This window comes from Meriones unguiculatus, chromosome 12 (genome assembly GCF_030254825.1).
Source record: "Meriones unguiculatus strain TT.TT164.6M chromosome 12, Bangor_MerUng_6.1, whole genome shotgun sequence".
Lineage (NCBI taxonomy): Eukaryota > Metazoa > Chordata > Mammalia > Rodentia > Muridae > Meriones > Meriones unguiculatus.
In genome coordinates, this window is record NC_083360.1 from 85,827,126 (window position 1) to 85,849,308 (window position 22,183).

The 22,183-nt window shown below is 50.7% G+C and overlaps 1 protein-coding gene across 1 annotated transcript; it reads right to left on the reverse strand.

The window, feature by feature from the left end:
- Window positions 1–1,249: 1,249 nt before the first annotated feature.
- On the reverse strand, window positions 1,250–15,770 carry Dmrtb1 (DMRT like family B with proline rich C-terminal 1). Its single transcript, XM_021660755.2, has 4 exons — window positions 15,206–15,770; window positions 12,238–12,443; window positions 3,669–3,876; window positions 1,250–1,984 (listed from the first exon to the last, which is right to left on the reverse strand). The coding sequence occupies exons 1-4, from the start codon at window positions 15,768–15,770 to the stop codon at window positions 1,920–1,922; spliced, it is 1,044 nt and encodes a 347-aa protein (XP_021516430.1). The 3' UTR covers window positions 1,250–1,919.
- Window positions 15,771–22,183: the final 6,413 nt, after the last annotated feature.

A 22,183-nucleotide genomic window follows, 5' to 3' on the forward strand; every position in this document is an offset into this window, starting at 1 on the left:
GCTTACAGCACTTAGAGGAGCCCAGCTGGGAAATTCTTCAAAATGTGGACTCCCCACAATGTAATAATAATAATAATAATAATAATAATAATAATAAATAAAAAAGCTGGGTCACTGACTTGACTCCATTTTGCTGTACCGATGGGCCAAGGGTCCTGTGAAGACAGGATAAGTGAGGCTACGTGGGGAAGGCAGGCCCGCGGCCTGGGAGGGTAGGGCCAGCACTGGGGAGCCTGACAGTCCAGTCCACGGGCCAGCCTGGTGCAGATTCACTGCAGCACTGGCTCAGGCTGAAGTCAGTGCTGCCTGGCAAGGCCCCAGATTCCCTTTTACAACCGGTCTGCTCTTGGCCCGGGAGAGCACTTTGCGAAGCAGAAGCTGACTAGCTCTCACAATAGTGCCTGTGGTACAGCCTTCCAACAGGACAGGCCCTGACTTACGGTCCTCACCATCACAATGTTGGAAATAGGGAACCACTACCCAGTGACCTTGATGCCCCTGTCCTAGGGCCTAAAAAAATGCTTGGACTCTTGTAGATTCTTGGATGCAGACAAGACAGCATGGGTACCAGCCTTCTCCTCATCCTAGGATCATTCAGTCCAGCTCCCTCTTTCCTGCTGGCCCCACGGGGACACTTCCCTATTCTTTACCTCACTCTTGCACCCCAATTCAACTGTCTGTCCCTCCTAATGTGCCATGACTCTCATTGGACATTGCTGGGTCCAAATCCAGTTGAGAAAGGCTTTTTTTTTTTTTTTTGGTTCGGGTACCTGGAGCCTCACACTGAGTTTTATCCCCAGTCTGCGACAGGGTTGCTTTGTAAATGAAGGAACAAGTGTTAAAAGAGGAAAGCAGCTTGGGGCCCTTAAATAGCAGAATAGGATCAAGTTCTGTTTTTAAAAACCATGTTCCTCTGCAGAGACCGTAAAAGGAGCTAGAGTAGAGAAAAATACCCTTGACATTTCAAAAGCATTTATATCCACTTCCTTAAACTCTCCCTGCTTAAAATTGTGACAGAAGCTGAGGCTGGAGGATCGCAAATTTGAGGCTAGCCTGGGCCACTTGGTGAGACCCTGCCTCAGAACCCACCCTGCCTCAGACCATCCCACCTGAGTCCTAAGCTCAAGGGAAAGAAAGGTAGAAGGGGGAGCAATTGCAAAGCCTGAACCCAGGCACCCCATACTCCCCTGCCCAGCAGCCTTCTGTGAGGCTTAAGCAGAAAAGCCTTCCACAAGGATTTATAATGCTCATTTTATTCAACACTCAACCATCCTCGGAGAACAGATTGCCATTTTCTGCTCTGAGAACCCTTCCCTACATAAGAACATCCAACACTGAAATCTACGTTTTTGAATGAGAAAGGATGCCTAGCATTGCTTGAGCTTCAGGAAGAACTGACGTGCCTCAGTTGTCAGGATGCTCACCAGCTGGAACAGGACAGGGCAAAGGTGGGATGCTGTGGAAACTGCTGTCGACATCCCAGTCCCCTGTACCAGCCCTGCATAGCCGATGGTGCCCAGCCTTGGGGATCAGGCAAAGAGGGCAGAAGGCTGAAATGGATGGTGCCCCCTGCCCTGAGTGAGGCCTGGGGAAATCAGAGGCCACCTCTAGAGGTAAATTTCATAAGTGGCATGACCCAGGATGGTTAAATTCATTCCTAAACGTGTGTTTCGCCAGCCCCCACTCTTCAAAGGCCCTGCCTCACCCCAGACACGCTCTCCCTTCATACACCACTTCAACACCCACACGGGATCCAGAGAACTTGGAGACCACCTTCCCCCTTCTATCTTGAAATCGGAATTAGCTGCCAGCTTACACCTATCAACACCCTTCCTCCCTATATAACAAGAACACAGGTGAAACAACATTGCTGCTGTTTATGCCGCCCCCACCCAGTGGCCCTCTGGGTGGCCTGCAGCTTAGCTGGCCTGCTCCTGGGAAGAGCGCTGGCTGGGATCACTGGGCACCTCTGCATTCTGGTCATCTGTAAAGGACAAAGAGAGCAGCCCGATTTAGAAAGAGGTGAATCGCCTGTTCTCAGGTGCAGAAGCTCTATGAGGCATTTCCCGAGGAACAGACTTGAATGTCTCCCCCGCCCCCCCCCCCGCCCTTGCCCCGGGGCCACCCAGCCTGGCTGTTCGTAGCTGATTTCTCCCAGCTATGAATCTCCGCTTGCCCTTCTGTAACAGGGTGACGTGTGAACAGTAAGGGGCAGCTAATTTCATGACTGCCTTGCTGGCTTCTGTCTGTACTGTATCCTCACAAGGATCTCATGAGGCAGAGATGATTATTTGTCCACTTTGGCGGGTGCTGGGCCTGAAGCACCACAGAGAGAATGAGCTTGTCCGAGGTCACAGCGCTAGAACAGGCAAGAGCAAAGTGCCGCCAGCCAGGGTGAGCTTCAAGCCATACTCCAGCAGCCCCAAGGCAAGTATGCCACAGGCCTCCGTGTCTTTTCTGGTTAGCACCAGACTCACCCAGCTTAATAGACGGTTTTGATACTTATATTAAAGAGCTCTTTGGATTTGCCAACTTTTCCCAAATCACAGGGGGCTCAGAAGACCGAAAGGAATGAAGCCTTGGAAACTTTGAAGCCAGGCTGGGGAGATGGCTCGGTGGTCAAGAACACCACTCCTGTTGCAGAGGACCTGACTTCAGCCTCAGCATCTGTGCTGGACCACTCCTAACTGCCTGCAACTCCAGCTCCAGGGCTTCTGATACCCTTTTCTGGCCTCTACAGGCACCTGCACACATGCACACACACACACACACACACACACACACACACACACACACACACCACTCTAAAGAGAAACATTAAAGCCACAAGGGTCCTCAAAAGGAACCCCAAAATAAAGAATTGGTGTTGCTAAGTTAGGAAGATGACTTAGCAAGCGGGGGCTCAGAGCCGTGCCCTCAGCCTCACAGGCACCTGCAATCACACAAACATAAGAAATAAATAAAAATTTCAAAATCGAATTAATAAAAAAGGAAGAACTCCTCAGGGCTGGGAGGCAGCTCAGTTGCTGAACAGCTTGCCTCCCAGCGTGAGCTCCCGAGTCTGCTCCCTGGAAACCCTGAGAGGCTTGATGGTGTGAGCATGTGATCTCGGGGCTCGGGAGGTGGGGGCAGGGGGACCCCCCAGCGCCCTGCAGCCACGCTAGTATAACCGGTGAGACACCCTGTCTCCCAGGACATGGGCCGTGCTCCTGAAGGTAACGCCCCAGGCTATGCTCTGACTTCACACATGCTCCTGCTGTGGACGCTCACCGCCACGCACGTGAACACACAAAAATGAAGTCACTGAGTGTTCATGACTCCCAAAGGACTGCGGATCCTGTGAGGGCTCAGGTGTCTCAGGCAGCAATGGCAGGGCTGCCAAGCGGACAATCTAGCTCCTGTCATCCCGTTGGGGGATGACACCAACGGGGCCTACAGTGTGCTCCTGCTGTGGCTGTAGGTCCCTCCCGGACCGGAAGTCCTGGAGCCTCTGACCTCCTGAGCACCCACCTTGCCCACAGTGCTTTTAAGGAAAGCCAGTCCTGCGCGGGAAGCCAGGACTGCCCCCCTGGGGTGCACGCTTACAGGCCCCTCTCACCCCTGCTTCGGATGCGCTGACCCCACGAGGCCTCCCCCGCCCCCTGGGGGCAGCCGCGCGGCTCTCTTACTGGTGTTCTCCTTGTCGGTGTCGTACAGGATGGTCAGCGAGAAGGAGGGCGGCGACGGCGGCGGCGGCGGCGGCGGCGGCAGGAAGTGGAGGGCAGACAGGTAGCCCGGCGGGAGGAAGTGAGCCTGCTGCGGCTGCGGCGGAGGGGGCGGCAGCGGCGGCGGTGGGGAGCAGTAGGTTGGCTGCAGGTCTCTGACTGGTTCTGGCACCTGCATGGGCACACAGGAGGAGGGGTGGAGAGGGAGACCGTGAGCCACGCAGGCTAATCAATCACATTTTTTATTTCTTAAACAGGGAAATACAGATACACTGTTGTGTACCGGGCACGTGGGGGGGGGGGTGGAGAGTTGGTTCAGCAGACACCTGCCGCACGAGCCCTGGGAGCAGGGAAGCAGGCATAGCTTCCCGAAGGGATTTTGAAGACCAGAACTCCCCAGGTTCGGGGCTGGGGGGAAGGGTGATTGTCCCCTAGACGTGTCCAACTCCAGTGCCTGGGCTCTCTTGGGAAGACAGGACGACAGGAAGCAGGCGCAGTAGCAGCGAGCAGGCAAGGGTAAAGAGGGGGATGTCTCTAGGTGTCTCAAGGCAGCGGAAATAGTCTACTGGCTCTTAGGTTTGATCCAGACGCCACAAGGGCGGGAGGGGGATTCAACATTCTAATCACAAGCTCTCAGCCAAGTCTCTCCTTGGAAGACGGCCCCTGCCTGGGGCCAGTAGGGCAACTAAGCATCAAGTGCGAACAGGAACCACACCCCTAACAAAAGTGCCCGTAGACCTGTCAGTGAGAACCCTGCCCTGCATGCCAAGGAAAGGCTTCCGTGTGAGCAGATGGCATGCTCTCTGTCTGGAGGCTGGTGGCAGCTACTCTCCTGGGCTGCAACAGAGGACCAAAAGGCTGGGAGTAAACGGTGCCCTGAGAGTCAGGACCCACACTCTCCATCTCTGAGACACACTTGGGAGAGCAGAAAATACCTGGGCTTGAAGCAGGGCATCCCTGACTCCATACCAACCAGCCAAGCATCCTGAGTGCCAGATCTCACTCAAGAGCCTTGCAGCATTGGTGCGCAGCTGAATAAAGGCGGCTGTATTGCATGAGTCAAGTGCTGGAGGCCATGGAAGAGGAACAGCAAAACAGCTTTAGAACTCACAGAATACAGCCCACCGGTTAGACAGCCACCGCGGTGTGCCTTGGAGGGCAGAGCCCCAAAGGCTACGTGTCCTGAGGACTCCAGGCTGCTGTGGAGTTGTGCTCTGCTTGCTGGCTTCACACAGTCAGCACACCCCTCATAACCTAGGAGCTGTATGGAAACTCTAAGGGGCTTCCAGCCCCTCGCTGGGCACTGTTATTGGCACTCACAATAATAGTGCTTGATCTCTGTCAGGCGTTGCTGCTGGAGCAGATTAGTGACTCCACCACCCTCACAAAGGACTTAGGGATGTGGGTTGTTGGTAACGTCCACCATCCTTAGACAGAACTTGGGGGGTAGACTGTTAGTAAAGTTAGGCTGAGATGTTTTTGCTAGTGGCTTTGATGTAGAAAATCTTAAGGAACAAGTTGAAGTCAGAAGGCACAATCTTAAGAGTTGAGCTAGGGGGGTTTTGAGGTCAGGGAACAAGAGCAATGGCAGCCTGCCAGGTACCAGCTGATGCACCTTTCCTGCTATACTGGGCTGGTGATCAAAGTGATGATCAAGTCCTTGTACCTATTTATGCCCCCAGCTTCCTGATATGATTTAATAAAAAATTGTGACTGAGTAGATGTGCAGCCTGAGGGTTTAAATTAGAAACGACTGTTTTTATCTAAAAGTTTAGGTTTGTGATTCTTTTAGGATTTTTATAAGATCACTTTTAAGATAAACTAATTGATCCTTTCTTTATGACCACAAATTGCAGCCTGCCAATAAGAAAAACTGGCTTAGAAAAATTACCTTGTTTGCTTACACTTTGTTAATTTAACAGATTTCTTAATTATGAATATATGTGAGTTCTTGGGAATAATGTTTTTCACCCGTAATATGTAAAACATTTGAACATGTGAGGGTGTTAGGGAAATGTTTTTCTATGTACACTCGTAATCGTTCATTTAAAGAAACCCAGAATGGGGTCTGGAGAGATGGCTCAGAGGGTCAGAGCGCTCGCTGTCTGCTCCCCCAGAGGTCCTAAGTTCAATTCCCAGCAACCACATGGTGACTCACAACCATCTATACAGGGATCTGATGCCCTCTTCTGGCATGCAGGGGTACATGGAGATAGAGCACTCATCTACATAAAATAAATAAGTAAATCTCTTTTAAAAAGAAAAAAATTAGAATGTGAGCACATTGTGATTTTTGTACTGCTTGAAAGATTTTTCAGGGGCATGTAGGCTGTGGGAGAAAGATGCCGGAGCTTTTTGCTCCATCTACCAAATGTGAGTGTGTGTGTGTGTGTGAGTGTGTGTGTGTGTGAGTGTGTGTGTGTGTGAGTGTGCGTGAGTGTGTGTGAGTGTGTGTGAGTGTGAGTGTGTGTGAGTGTGCGTGTGTGAGTGTGTGTGTGTGAGTGTGTGTGAGTGTGTGTGTGTGTGTGTGAGTGTGCGTGTGAGTGTGTGTGAGTGCATGAGTGTGTGTGTGAGTGTGCATGAGTGTGTGTGAGTGTGTGTGAGTGTGCATGAGTGTGTGTGTGTGAGTGTGTGTGAGTGTGTGTGTGAGTGTGTGTGAGTGTGTGTGTGTGAGTATGAGTGTGTGTGTGTGTGAGTGTGTGTGAGTGTGCATGAGTGTGTGTGTGAGTGTGCATGAGTGTGCGTGTGTGTGAGTGTGCGTGAGTGTGCGTGAGTGTGTGTGTGTGTGTGTGAGTGTGTGTGAGTGTGTGTGTGTGTGTGTGTGTGTGAGTGTGCCTGCTAGAAATCGTCCCTGACCCCACATCCCCTCCTTGGATTGTTGAATACGTTGTTGGTCACTTGGAACAGAGACCCAAGGACGTAGGTTTATGAAAAAGAAAAAGGAGGTTGTTGTCACTTTAAAAGAAAAAGGAGGTCATTTCAGATGTGGGCAGGATCTCACACGAGGGTACTGAGGACCCCCCCAGACTGCAAATCGGGTTAGGAAGGGTGAGGGATCGTTAGTACGTGATTGTGTGAGCATTTGACTGTATGATTATGTGCTACCTTTTCCCTCAGGACGGGATAGGGTAAATCTAAGGACAGATGGTTCTTTATTAAACATATTAATAAATTATTAATCTATATTATTATGTTTGTTCTAACATAATAGTAAATTATTACATATTGAACATTACTAAGCATATATTTAAGAAGACATTATTATTAGTTATTATATTATCTCTTATGAAAAAAATTTGTTATTAAACATACACTCAAGAAAAAAGTTAACACTGGTCAGCTGACTTATTTTCTCCAGCTTGTAGACTGTCAGCCCCTGGTTCTCAGACCAGGGAACTTTAGATGTAAAAACATGGGATACAGTAGGAATAGATTTTAAAACTGATACACTAGGAATGGAGGGAAGGACACGCCTCCTGCTGCCTTTTCTATTTGGACCATGCTATTTGGACAGGCACTAGCAAATGATAAGGACTCCATGTCCTCTCCCGAGCCCTCTGCTCGGCCCTCCCTAGGAGAGAACCCCCTTGTTATCACCTTAGTCAGGATCTAAGAACAATGTTTATCCCTTGGTAAGAGGATACTGAGGAAGATCACTCAGGAGGGTATAATGATGAATCCGGAGAAGAAAAGTTGACCTCAGAGGAGGAATCTGACTTGGAGAGGGAGGCAACAAAGTATCGTAATCCTGACTGGCCTCCCCTGCAAGGCCTGGCCAGAAGCCATCTCCCAAGACCCCCTGAAAGATGCGGAAGACAATTCAAGGGGCTGATGGGACTCCAAGCTGCTGTGCTGTGCTGTCAGGCTCCACAGATGGGTGGTTCACTGGGGGTGTTTTAGCTTTTTAAAATTCTAAATGATTTTCAAGAACTTCTTGAAAATATCAATTGGTTTTGCCTTTTCTTAAAAATAATTACAGCTGAATTAAAGCCTTTGATATTCTCCACGTGGGCACTGACCCAAAAGCCATAAAAAATCTGGACCCAGGGGTCTTTTCTGAGACTGATACTCCAACCAAGGACCATGCATGGAGATAACCTAGAAACCCTGCTCAAATGTAGCCCATGGCAGCTCAGCGTCCAAGTGGGTTCCCTAGTAAGGGGAACAGGGGCTGTCTCTGATATCAACTCAGTGGCTGGCTCTTTGATCACCTCCCCCTGAGGGGGGAACAGCCTTGCCAGGCCACAGAGGAAGACAATGCAGCCAGTCCTGATGAGATCTGACAGGCTAGGGTCAGAGGGAAGGGGAGGAGGACCTTCCCTATCAGTGGACTGGGGAGGGGCATGGACAATGAGGGAGGGAGGGTGGAATTGGGAGGGGACGAGGGGGGGCTGCAGCTGGGATACAAAGTGAATAAATTGTAATAAATTAAAATGAATAAATAATAAATAAAGAGAATTGACCCCCCCGAAGCTAAAGCCTCATTAAACCTTTTGGGACAAAAAATTAACTCTCAAAAACTCCTACATGTAGATTACACTGCTCCATGGACTCTCGTTTTGCTTGCTACTGAATATACTCCTCCAAGCCAGCTTATGGCAACGGGAACCTTTCGAATGGTTACATCTCCCGTGACTCTTACTTCTTTGGTTGCTTCTTTGTTGGGTAGAGGGAAACAGGAAAGTGAAGAGTTCATGCACAAGGTGCTCAGGGTAAAATTGTTCCCTATACTGCCAGTCAACATAGTGCTTGATCTTGAGTTGTCAGAAAGGCAGATTGCTCCGTGGGGATATGCAGCACCCGGTCCTACCATTTACCTGATCATCCTTCGCAGCTGCGTTCTGTAAAGCAACGCCCTGTGATTTCTCCTCTCTCCCAGCTACAGCAGCTCTACTGCCTCCCCAGCCAAACTTGTTTGTACTGATGGCTCAGCCTCAGGGCAGGCTGCTTTGATCATTGATCTTCATAAGGAGCCTTTTTCCACAGTGGAGACTTCTGCATAGCCACCGACAGCAATAGTTACTGTTCTTGAGAGGCTCAAAGGCAAACCTTTTAATTTGTGCACTGAGTCTCAATGGTTGGTCGGGTTATTTTCTCATACGGAAACTGCCCCAGTCATTCTGCAGTTTCAACTTTGCCTTCAAAATTACAAGCTTTACCTCAACCTAGGATTTGTTCCTATTATGTGCATGTTCAAGCTCAGCCTACACTTCCTGGTCCTGTGCATGAAGGTAGGGTAAAACTGATTCCCTAAGAAAAGTTGTTGCAGGGGCTAGGGAGATAGCTCAGTGGTTAAGAACACTGCTATTCCAGAGGTCCTGGGTTCAATTCCCAGCAACCACAATGGTGGCTCAAAACCACCCATAATGTGAGCTGATGCCCCCTTCTGGCTTGCAAGTGTACATGCAGATACACAAAGATAAATATTAAAAAAGAAAGAAAAGACAAACTGTTGCTTGCTCTACAGAAGCAGCTCAGCAGAGCTGTGCACTACATTATCAAAACGCTGCTGTGCTCAGCCTTGCGCTCCACCTTCCCCGTGAGGCTGCTCCAGTGAACTCGCAGACCTGCTCTGCATGTCCCCACGCCCCATGCCTGCTTTCCCATGGGCGTTATTCACCTATGCACGGATACATGTTCTCCTATTATTGGTGCTTCTGCCCAACCTGGGGAGGCTTTCAAAGTGTGGTACAGCATTTGTTTTACTGCTTTACAACTCTGGGAATGCCAAGGGCTTTAAAAATGGACAGTGCTCCTGTTTATATGTCTAAGACATTTAAAACCCGGTGTTTGACTTTCAATAGCTCACATTCCACTAGTATCCTCTATAATCCCCAAGGACAGGCTATTGTGGACAGAGCATATCAAACTACAAAGACTCAAATATTTAAGTTGCAAAGGGAGATTATAAATATTTTCTCCTCATCATGTTTTGAACCATGCTTTATATGTTATTAATTGCATAAATGTTACAGAGAAAAAATATGTCTATTTTTAAAAAGCAGTTTAAGATAGAGTTTACTCCTAAACCTCTGGACAAGAGTACGGTCTGGATGCTTTACTCTGGGAGAGGCTTTGCTTGTGAGTTTCCACGGGATGCTGATCCACCTTTGTGGATGGCAGACTGGTTCATTGTGCCAGGAATTCCCCCACTGACTCAGAGGCCCAGACTTTTGCCTCTGCCGTTTCCTCCACGCCCATCTCCGCCATCAACGTCTCCGACCTCTCCACCCGTATCGGACACCCTAACAGAAGAGGGTGCTGAAGACGTGGCTCCCGAACCCTCTACCTGTGAGGTTGTTTCACGCTCTGCTCCTCTAAACCCAGGGGAGGCAGAGGACATAAAAATTGCTGAAAGTGGGTTTCTGTATAACATTTCCGGTGGAAAAATGCCATTTGACTAATTGTATGGATACCACCATGAGTCCTAATGCTTTCCTCGCTGTAGGACAGCCTCCTTAGGTCTTGTCCATCTTTCACAGCCTTGGTATGGGGACCCTGTTGTTTATGCTTTGGGACATGTCGTTAACGCCCTCTTGCAGCCAAGAGCGATTTATCGCTGCGCTCCTTTTAGGTATCTGTGTGGGCTTCAGGTGCCGCTCTGGCCCCTTCTCTCAAAATGTCTCCTTGGCATTGGTTTACTCAGGAGAAGATAGACAGAGAGTGGACCAATAAAGTCCGTGCTCTAGAGGAAGCTGTTGTTTATGTGGGCACCCAAATTCAGAATATTAAGACTGGCCTGACCATCTCCTGTCACGCTAATTTTAAAGGGACTGGTGTTCCACCGCTGCCTTAGAACAGCTCGGAGCTGCCTTGGGAACGAGTCCAGGCTCGTGCGAGAAGCGTCCGTTTGATGTGAATACTCCCCATTCACAGGTTAGTGCCAGCAGCCGTACTGACAAGCTTCTTCAGCCGATCCTCTACCACTTCAGCTAACAATGTCGTTAGGGAGACTCCTTTCCGGAACCTTACTGTTAGTTTACTACTGAAATCCTTGTTTTACTTCCACTTCTGCTTCCAGTCATCTTTAGATGTCTAGGAGCTGCCATCCGCTCTGCCCAGAGAGATAGTCATACGCTTCGTTTAACAAATTTAAAAGGAGGAATGTCGGGGGCCGTGCAAGAGGAACAGCAAAGCAGCCTTATAACTCAGAGTGCAGGCCCACCGGTTAGACAGCCACCGCAGTGTGCCTTGGAGGGCAGAGCCCCAAAGGCTACGTGTCCTGAGGACTCCAGGCTGCTGTGGAGTTGTGCTCTGCTTGCTGGCTTCACACAGTCAGCACACCCTTCATAACCTAGGAGCTGTATGGAAACTCTAAGGGGCTTCCAGCCCCTCGCTGGGCACTGTTATTGGCACTCACAATAATAGTGCTTGATCTCTGTCAGGCGTTGCTGCTGGAGCAGATTAATGACTCGTCCACCACCCTCACAAAGGACTTAGGGATGTGGGTTGTTGGTAACGTCCACCATCCTTAGACAGAACTTGGGGGGTAGACTGTTAGTAAAGTTAGGCTGAGATGTTTTTGCTAGTGGCTTTGATGTAGAAAATCTTAAGGAACAAGTTGAAGTCAGAAGGCACAATCTTAATAGTTGAGCTAGGGGGTTTTTGAGGTCAGGGAACAAGAGCAATGGCAGCCTGCCAGGTACCAGCTGATGCACCTTTCCTGCTATACTGGGCTGGTGATCAAAGTGATGATCAAGTCCTTGTACCTATTTATGCCCCCAGCTTCCTGATATGATTTAATAAAAAATTGTGACTGAGTAGATGTGCAGCCTGAGGGTTTAAATTAGAAATGACTGTTTTTATCTAAAAGTTTAGGTTTGTGATTCTTTTAAGATTTTTATAAGATCACTTTTTTTGTTGTTTTGTTTTGTTTTCCTAGACAGGGTTTCTCTGTGTAGCCCTGGCTGTCCTGGACTCTCTTTGTAGATCAGGCTGGTCTCGAACTCACAGAGATCTGCCTACTTTTGCCTCCTCAAGTCCTGGGATTATAGGTGTGTGTCACTGTGCAAGGCTATAAGATCACTTTTTAAGATAAGTCATAAAATAATTGATTCTTCCCTGTGACCACAAATTACAGCCTGTCAGGAAGAGAAACTGGCTGAGAAAATGAGCCTGCCTGTTTGCACTTTGTTAACTTGGTCACAAACGTTGCGGGTTCTTGGGAACAATTTGTTTTCACCCACCTTACATGAAACACCTGATCATATGAGGGCACTGAGGAACATGTCTGTTTGTTTGTTGTTTTATGTATACTCATTATAATCATCCACTTAGAGGAAAAATAAAATGTGACTTTCATTTTGCTTGAAAGATTTTGCAGAAATATATAAGCTGTGAGAGAACACCTAAAGTGAGCAAGTGCCTGCTTTACAATCCCCTCCTTAGGTTGCTGAACACACAGTAGGAGCTGGTCAGGCTCCAACTCTGAAGCGCAGACAGCACGGCCCAGGCCCAGTGGCGCTGTCTGCGCGTGCATGCACTCCCTGAAGACAGCTGGCTCCACTTAGAGAGGAGCCAGGCCCTGACTTACCAAGCTGCCTCCGTGGTAGGGGCTGTAGGGGACGTGCCGGAAGCTTCTCTGCTGCGGGAGCCCCCGCCCTGAGGACGCATCCTGGCCATCCAGGGAGAAGGGCTGGTAGGATGGCATGGGGGCGCAGGCGGGGCACTGCTTGAAAGGCTCTCTCTCGGGGTACCCAGCTCCTACCACGTGATCAGAGTTGAATCTCAGAGGGTGCCCTAAGAAGATTAAACAACGAGGGAAGTGTTATGAACACAAAACTGGGGGATAAAACATGGCACTGCTGTCTCCCTGGCAACAGCAAGATTGACAGAACCAACCAGAGAAGTCTAACGTTATGCATCACCCTGGGTTTCATTACACCTTTACACTTGCGTATATAATGTACTTTGATCATCTTCACCCTCTGCTCTCTCACACCCACCTCTCATTCTCACTGGTTCTTTGCCGTTTGTCCCCTTTCCACTTGAATGAATACTTTAGGTAGCTGTGTGACCCAGTGAGATTAACTAGGGTTACTTCCGGGAACATGGCTGGCCACAGCACTGACTAAAACACCTCTCCCTTGCTCTATTAGTTAACTATTAATTGCCTATAGATCCTCAGGAGAGGGAGGTGTCCTCATGGGCCTAATTTTGTGCAGGTAGCAGTCTGCCATGAGCAACAGCCAAGCTGTGTTCACCATGCTCCGCCCCTTTCCCTGGCTCCCACTTTCCCTCCACCCCTCTTCAGGCTGTTCCCTGGGACCCTGCGGAAGTGATAACGGAGGTCCCCTCGAGGGCTGTCGAAAGTCCCCCCTCAGCACTCTAACTGCTTAGGAATCTACAGCGACCGCCAGGCAGCACGAACAGCAAGACTTCTAGAGTGAGTTCTGGCACACCTGTGGAAGTCTCAGTGGCCCCCCTGCCCCCTTGGCACTGCGTTGGAGGAGGGACAATGGGAGTCCTTGGCTCCAGGGGCAGCGTCTGTGTTCCACAGTGCTGGGCGCCGGGATGGGAGGGCCACGCAGGGCCCACCACCTTTGCTTTCAACCTCGCTGTCCGTGACTGCTCAGCCCGTACTCCTTTGCTCTCTCCCCCATCCAAAGCCCCCCTGCGGATGTGGCAGCTGACTCGGCAATTACTAGACCTCGCCACAGGGAGTAGCAGGATTCTCTGAAGAGCCCTATTCCCCCTACAGCGACAGGGTTCCAGAAGGCCAGCGAGGTCCGCTAGTCAGTTACTTGTCACGGTGACAAATGCCGGAGGCAGTTTAAAGACAGGGTGACTTGTTTTGGCTCACAGTTCAGGGCTGCGGGCACCATCGTCTGTGAGTCTTGGCGAGGCGGGGCATCCCGGTGCCAGGCTGTAGTGAAGGAAGGCTGCTCAGCTCATTTCAGCCAGGAAGCAGCAAGAGAATGAGCTGCTAGTAAGCTTTCTCTTTCTCGCCCCTCTTTCTATCCACAACCCTAGGCTCAGTTGGTGGCACCCCCATTCAGGACCCCCCCCCACACACACACACTTAGTAAATTCCCTCTGGAAATGCCTCCCAGGCACACCCAGGGGTGTGCTTCCCTCATAGGTGCGTCTCACCAATCCAGCCGGCAGGCGAGAACAGCCACCGGCAAGAAGGCTCAGCAGGTAAAGGCACCTGCCACCAAACCGGAACCCCACGTGGTAGGAGGAAAGAAGCCTTTTCTCAAAGTTGTCCCCTGACCTCTCCTCCGCTGGGAGGCAAGTGCCTGCCTTCTGCCCGGCTCAGCGCACCACTGCGCTCAGCGCATTTTAGGTCCCTGTTTGTTGAGAGGTGGAACAAAGCTCTCATAGGAACGCTGGTTTAGGTCTGCATTTCCCCAACACACAGCTAGCTCCCTGGGCGGACAGATTCCTTGCAAAGTCCCAGAGAGCCGGGACGACTGGCATCAATCTCTGAAAGCCTGCCACTGAAGGAAGGAACTTGTCCAAGGTGACACACGAGGAGCCTGACGACTCAAACTCCAGCCCTTCCCACACAGTCCTAAACCAAAACCACACCTGCAACCCAGAGGGCCGTTCTCCAAGAGCCCTCAAACCTACCGTACTTGAAACGGTACGGTAGGGGCTGGAGAAACGGCTCAGCGGTAACGAGCACTGGCTGCTCCTCCCGAGGCTTAATTCCCAATATGGACATAATAGCTCATAACTGTCTATTATTCCAGCTCCAGGGGATAGGGCACCCTCACACGGACATGCGCGCAGGCGAAACACCGACGTGCTATGAGACGTGTTATAAAATATGAATATAAATTAAATAAAAAAATTAAAAAAGAATTCGCACTTCGATCACGAAAAGGCAACGCGGCAGAGAAAAACAATGTAATTCACACACAGGAAGAACCCACGTCTTGGTGAACCAACTGCTCTCTCTGGACAAGCAGCGGAGATAGAAAAAGTGAGTACGGGTGCACCAGGCCAGACTGCAAGTTAGGAAGAAACTGGAGGAGGAGCAGGGCGCACGGGCACCGTCTAAGCCGAAGGAGCCAGCCACCCGGAAAATGAGTTCTAGAAGCGTCCAGAGGGAGAAAATGGCAGACTGGAAGGGGGGTGGGGGCAGGGGCGCCACGCAAGCGCGGGAGGGCGAGGCCTGGGAGGGGGAGGGGAGGCCCTGCAAGCTCGGCCTCCCCCACCCCCACCCCGCCACGCCACGAGGGTCCACAGGAAGGCGCCGCGGCCAGACGCGGCCCAGCTGCCATTTTCTTCCCCCACCACCCCCCAACCCCTTGCAAAAGCGCAAAAGCGCATCTCTGCACCGCGCGCACGCCCCTTGCCAGCAGCCCTTTCCCCCACGTCCGCGTCTGGAGCGGGGTCACCCGGGGAGGGCACCGTTCCCACCCCGGCCCCCACCCGTCTGGGACGCCAGCTTGCAGCTGGAGGCCGCAGAGGCGATGCAGGCCCCGGGGATGCCCGGGGGAAGGGGGGCACCCCAAGGAGGAGCCGTCGGCCGCACGAGGCCCCGGGCTTACCGTAGTCGCTGAAGGGCGGCAGTCGGGGCACGGGCCGCACGGGCAGGCACTGCTCGGGGCGCCGGGGCTCGGCCCTGGCCGCCTGCGGGCTGAGCGGGGGCGCCCACGCCGGGGGGCGGTCGCGCGCTCCCCGGGGCGCCCCCAGGCCCGGCTGGAAGGAGCCGGGGCCAGGGCGGCCGCCTGGGAGCAGCTGGAAGGCGCTGGGGCCGGGGCTCCGGACCTTCGGGGGCCTCTCGAGGAAGCAGGTGGCCGCGGGGCCCGGCCCGGAGCCCCCCGGGGCCGCCCTGGGCAGTGGGCAAACGCTCGCGCTCGCCGCCGCGGCCGCCGCCGGCCGGACCCTGGGGGGCAGCGGGGCGCCCTGCGCGGCGGCCGCGGCGGCCACCGGCTGCTCGTCGGCGCCTTGGGTCTTGAGCACCTTCTGGGCGGCCATGATCTTCTGGCGCTCGGTGATCAGGTAGCACTTGTCGCAGATGCACTGCTTCCAGCGGCACTTGCCCGCGTGGCCCTTGACCGGCACCAGGTAGCCGTGGTTCCGGCACCTGGAGCACTTGGGGGTGCGAAGCATCTTGTCGTCCAGCTTGGCGAGCACGACTGAGCACGACCACTGCTCCCCGAGGCTGCGAGCGAGTGGAGGAGGGATGAGCGGTGCCCCAGAAGTCCCCGGTGCAGGGGACATTGGATACACTTGTAACAAAACAGCCCACCCGTGGCCCGGGAGCTGCACCAGGGCTCTGGCTGCCTCCCTGCGTTTACAGTGTTTCCGTGTGTTGGGTGATGGGGTCCTGAACGAATTCGAAGTGGAATAATACCTCAGAGCCTGTGTGTCGGGGAGCCCTCGGCACTCGGCCTTTCAGACTTTCTGTTCCCGCCAAATCTGATTTTTTTTTTTTTCCTGCCCAAGCATCCAGAGTTTTAAAACTCCCGGAGGCAACGTTTCTCCTCCTCGAAGCTGCTGCTGGTGCTTTCCGTTTCTTCCCCCACAGATGAAGGAGCAGCCGTGCTTTCAGAATGTTCTCGGGAACTCGGCGAGCCGTGCTCTTTGCTTACAGGCCGGCCCTTGCGGAAATTCTGAGTTTTTGAGTTCTGTTAGGGCCGGCACTCGTGCCTGAGAAAAATGTACGCTTCATCCTGGAGCTAGTTTGAATTATTAATGGGCTTGGTGTGAGTGTGTTTGTGTGTATGCTTTTGTTTGTTTGTTTTCAGTGTCTTGCCATGAGGCTCTGTCAGTCCAGGAACTCACTATGTAGACCAGGCTGGCCGCGAACTCACAGACACCTGCCTACTCCACCTCCTGAGTGCTGGGATTAAGAGCCTGAGCCACTACAGGCCTTGGGCCTTGGTTCTTTTTTTTTTTTTTTTTTTTTTTTTTTTTTTTTTTTTCCCCCTAAAAAGAAATACCTGTGGCGTCTTTCAAAAGGTTTTTGAAACTTAAAATCAGGCAGTTCTTTAAATAGTAACCAGGCCACCCCAAAGGGTCAGAAGCAGGCCGGCTCTGTCGGGAAGATCAGAACAGAATGGGAATGTGTGTCACTGCCCAGCGCGGCTTCCCTGGAGCTCCCCTAAAGCCTTACATTTTGGGGGCCAGAGGTCTCACTCCAGGCGCGAGGCATTGACCAGAGGATCCGTCCCCGCTGCGGGGCCCACGGCGGCGGGCGCCCTGAGTCTGGCTGCTGCAGCTCTGAACCTCAGCAGAAACCCTTCTGGGTCGGCAGCTCTTGCCCTCTGGAAGATGGCCCGGTGTTTCCGGCAGAGCTCGCCTGACCACGGGGTAGCACGGAAGACCCGGCCTCTCCCGCTCACCGCCCATGCTGCACACTTGCAGTTCACGCCCTGACGGCGCCCTGGGCATCGTCCGCGTGCTGGAGGGTGGAGAGCCCGAGGCTGCCAGGCCACGTTTCCAAGCATCACTTCCGAGGTCTGTCTGGACTCTGGGGCGATCTGTCTAGCCGAGCGACTCCGTCTGGTGTGGTGGTCACTGCTGAGCCAGTGAATCTGCTAAGCCAGGTCGGAGGGGACCTGGTGCTTCGTGGCCTGAGCCTCCAGACTGTTTAATTCTCCTGAATTTAGCTCTCTCTCTAAAGCAATCCAAGTCTTGGAAAGGCCGCCACAGACTTCCTAGTTATCCGACCATAATCCCACGTTTTCTTTTCTCTTCCTTCCTTTCCTCCCTTCCTCCCTCCTTGTATCCCTCTGTCCCTCTCTAGTGAAGTTACTCAGGCTGCCCTGGGGGCCTTCCAGTAGCCCAGCTGGGCCCTGAACTCCAGATCCAACTGACTTAGTCTCCCCAGGACCTTGGATAAAAGCTACAAACATTAAAAAAGGATATTAAATTACTCGTAAGTTTATTTTGATAAAAATCTGTGACTCTCTTGAGGGGTGTCATCTGAAGGGGGGGTGGGGACACAGGAATCCTTAAGCTGAAAAGCTTATGGCAGGCTCGGGTCGTGTGTGTGTGTGTGTTGTGTGTGTATGTGTGTGTCTGTGTGTTGCTTTTGGTTTTTTGAGACCAGGTTTCTCTGTGTAGTCCTGGCTGTCCTAGAACTCTCTCTGTAGACCAGGCTGGCCTTGAACTCCCAGAGCTCCGCCTGCCTGGGCCTTCCAAGTTCCAGACTAAAGCTGTGCGGCACCACCACACGGGAGCTCAGGATTGGTTCTAGTTAGGGAGATAGTGATGCTTGCTAGCTAGCTAACTTCTGTGCAGTCTTCACTGCCCTGTTTAAAATCCTTCTGGTGACGCCTGGGCACAAAGTCGGCCTTGATTTTTCCAGAGTCTCTGGTGGCAGATCTCTGTGGTGTTTCTTCCCCTGCCTGGGAATGAGCAATTGTTAACCATTCTGTGCTCATTAGACTCCAGAGAGCCGAATTCATAAAACCTTTGCTCCTTTAAAAAGGCATTCTTCATCTCCAGAAGCGGGCAAGAGCATGTTCCTGAGGTTGTCACTTCAAGAAGTTTACAGGCACCGGTCAAAGGGTCAAGGTTTTACCTAGGAGGTGGTGGCACATGACTTTAATCCCAGCCCTCGGATCTATGAGTTCGAGGCCAGCCTGGTCTACAGAGTGAATTCCAGGACAGCCAGGGCTACACAGAGAAACCCTGTCCTGAAAAACAAAACAAAACAAGTCTGTGCTAGGTTGTCTCTGCCCAGCTTGAATACCAGCGTTCACGTCAGATTTTAAAAACAGGCTCCTTAGGTAAAGAGTAAACACTTTCCCCAACACCACCCAGTTCAAACTGTCTAAGTTTTTTCACTGACCTTGCTATTTAAACTTGATGCCTAAAAATCACAGTTTCAGGGGCTCTGGTGGGGAGAGCCAGGCAGGGCACTCCAGGGCTGGGTGCCTGTGACCACGCGTCTTTCACAGAGTGTGGGCACTAGTGTCGGGGGGAGGGGGGCTCATCCTTACACACCAGACAAAAGAAGCTTCACCGTACACACATGCTGGGGGAGTGATCTGTTGGCTTTCTGTCACTAGGTTTAGCTGCTTGGGGAATCCGAGATGGCAAAGCTGCCTCCCGAACCAGCCAAACTACAGAAGTTACAGCCATCAGAGCTCCGAGCGACACACTGGCCCCAGAAGCCAGACGGGGCATCCTTTGAGGAAGGTCACCTGCAGAGGCAGAACTGATTCCAAGCAGGGCAGGGGTGTGGCTGAGCGGGCCGAGTCCACTGAGCACCAGCTGCGGGAGGCTCCAGCATGAGGGAGCTTGAGGAGTCTGTGCACATCCCTCGGGTGATAATGGCTTAGACAAAGCTGGAAGCCCTGCTTTGTACTGGGCTTCCTGCGGCCATCACGAAGCCGAGTGGACAGTGAGCAAAACAAACAGAATGAGTGGGGAGATGTGGCTTTTCATGCTGATGGCCTGGAAGGGTTGTCCAGAAGCTGCCCCGTTGCTTCTGGAAAAAGACAAGAACAGACTTGAGAAATCTGGTCCCATGCATGGCCACGAAGGCTGAATGTGTGTCGCTCCTGGAAAGAGACGGGAAACAGATTTGATTCAAACACTATGAAATGCCCGGGATACTTTTAAAAAAATTACTTCTGTGTGTGTGTGTATATACACATACGCATACGTGTGTTTGTGTATACATCTGAGTGTTTGTGTTTGTGGAAACCAGAGGTAGACATTGGGTATTTTCCTCAATCACTGACCACCTTATTTTTTTATTCCTTTTTTATGTTCATTGTTTTGCCTGTGTGTATGTCTGTGTGAGGGTGGTGGATCCCTTGCAACTGGAGTTACATACAGTAGGGAGCCACCATGTGGGTGCTGGGAATTGAACCAGGTCCTCTGAAGGAGCAGTCCAGTGCTCTTAACTGCTGAGCCATCCTTCCAGCCTTGACCACCTCATTTTTTTTAGCTAGGGTCTCTCAGTGAACCTGGAGGTGATTGATTCAGCCAGACTTTGCGGCCAACAAGCTCTGGGGATCTTCCCGCCTCTGTCTCCTGAGCCGTGGAATCATGGGCCTCTTGGCTCCTTACACAGGTGCTGAGCATGCGCACTCAGGCCTTGGTGCTTGCATGGCAATTGCTCGACCCTTATGCCACCCCAGCAAGACTCCGTTCCTTCCTGGAGCTGCTTCAGGATCTACTTTCTCTTGCTTTAGCTATTCCGAAACCTTGTTTCCCTCTACAAGAACGCTGATAATCTCTGTGAGCATGGCAGTGTCACAGTGCAACCGAGTGGAACATGGGATAACTTCTCTCTTGGTTTGCCAAAAGGGACGGGATAATCTTCCGCATAAAATAATCTGTGCTCACCAGACTCTGTTTAGAAGAAGTTGTTTCTATTTATCGAGCTGTAGACATCCGAAAAATTCTTGTTCCTGTTAAAAACATCAAACTTTTCCTTGAACTTCCCTACCTCAGAGGTTGGGATATTTTGAATGGGTTTTTCAAGAGAGGAAATGCTTATTGTAACAATAAACCAGAATTAACAGAAAATTGTTAGCTATCCTGACAAAAATACAGATTTTAAAAGTCTTTTAAATACCGTGGCTTCATTACAGGGTTTTCAAAAATTCTGGAAAGAAGGCTAGGGCTCAGTGATGAAGTGGGTGCCTGTCTAGAACCTGTGAGACCCTGGGCTCAGTTCCCAGCCCCCCCCAAAGGTACATATATGTGTAATATAATATACAGTATATATGCAATATGTATAATGCAATAAGAAAGTAAATTATTACATATATATTAAAGTCCTTGCATTGGTGTGGCAGAGGCATGAGGATTGCTGCAAGTTTGAGGCCAGCCTGGTCTACACAGCACGTTCCATACCAGCCAGAACTAGAGAGCAAGACCCTGGCTCAAATCCCACCAACCCCCCCAAAAAAATGTCTGGGACATAACCTGCATTATTGCACAGCCCAGCAATGCCACAGACCGCAAGGTCAAATTTTGCATTATCGAATTTAAGCCAGAACTTCAGGTAACGGTGGACAACCAGGCCTAAAAAAGTGCTGTTTTGCATTTCATACCTCTTTTTTTTTCTCTCATTCATAATTTAAAGGAAAATCCTATTCAAAGCAAGGTTTTTAGTCTTGTTAAATACAAAATGTTTCCGTGCTCGCTTCACAGCTGGAAGAGCAAAATATACCCATGGCTATAGGAATTTGCATAGTGCTTTGAAAATATTAATAAACAACTGTGTATCTTTTAAGCCAGCCCTCACATGATGAAATGCAGAGAGTCCCTGGGGTTACAGAATAAACAAATCTCCTCCATTTATCCCCTCCCCAGCCTCCATTTGCGTAGGTAAATTTCAACAATGCTTTATTTATTTTCTTCTTGGAAGTTGGGGCAAATTGATAGCTTTGTGTTTTTAGGTTGGAAGCTGATTGCATCTCAGGCTGCTGCTTTTTAAAAGAAACAAATATAACACATTCCTTTAACTTGTTATTTTAAAGGACAGGGATGTGAGAGAAAAGAGGGACATTTGAAAAGGGTGGGTCAGAAGGAAGGAGGTGGCCCACGTTCCTGCCTGTGCTTAGACAGTATTTCCTTTTTCTTCTCTGGTGGTTTTGTCTGTTTTTGACAATTTTAATTAGCATATATTTATTGTGCAAAGTGATGGCCTTCATTACAACATCTTCATACACGACCATAGCTTATTTAGCTCATATTTAATCCAAATGCTCTCTCCTGCCTCACCCACCTCATTTTCCCTCCTTCCAAATACTCCTCATGTTTTCATGTCATACATATACATATTGGTTATAATTTTTGAGGTTTTTTTTTTTATATTATAAAAACTTCCCCCTCCCCTTTCTTCCCTCCAAATCCTTTTACATGCCCACAACCCTGGACTCTTTCAAATTCATGGCCTCTTTTTCTTTGTTGCTGTGTGTGTGTGTGTGTGTGTGTGTGTGTGTGTGTTGCTAAATACAACCTGCTCAGTCCATATAATGTTACTTGTATGTATATGTTTTCAAGGCTGACCATTTAAAATTGGGTAACTAATTGATGTGTTCTTCGCTGGGGAATATTATTTCTTCTGCTCTTAGCCTGTAGCTCTTTGTCTAGGATTGAGGCCTAGACTCTGAATCTAGGAGAAATGTGGTATTTGCATGAGTCTGGCTTATTTTGGTTAGTAACAATCTCTATCGAGTTCTGTGATATGACAGGAGAAAGGGGACTGGTGCGAGTTAGTTTTATGTCAACCCAATACAAGCTGGAGTCACTGCAGAGAGAGAACTTCAGCTGAGAAAATGACAAGACCAAAGCTGCCTCCGAGCAAGCCTGGGGTATGCTTTCTCCCTGGACAGCCTGAGCAAGCCACAAGGAACAAGCCAGGACTCAGTTTCCCCCGTGCTCTCTGCCAGGTCCCTGCTGAGTTCCTGTCCTGGCTTCCCTCGTCGATGGATCTGTGACAGCCTTTCCTCCCCAGTTTTGTTTTTTGGTTTTGGTCACGCTGTTTTATCATAGCAATAGAAACCTTGGATGGGGCAGGAGCCATAGGAGCCAGGAAAGACGTCAACAAG

Excerpts from the sequence above, each read along its gene's own strand:
- Dmrtb1 (XM_021660755.2), bottom strand. The coding sequence starts at position 15,770 with ATGCTTCGCACCCCCAAGTGCTCCAGGTGCCGGAACCACGGCTACCTG. Across the intron at positions 12,444-15,205 it reads GCCGCCCTTCAGCGACTACG|GGCACCCTCTGAGATTCAAC; the intron begins GTAAGCCCGGGG and ends TAATCTTCTTAG. Across the intron at positions 3,877-12,237 it reads CCTACCACGGAGGCAGCTTG|GTGCCAGAACCAGTCAGAGA; the intron begins GTAAGTCAGGGC and ends GTGCCCATGCAG.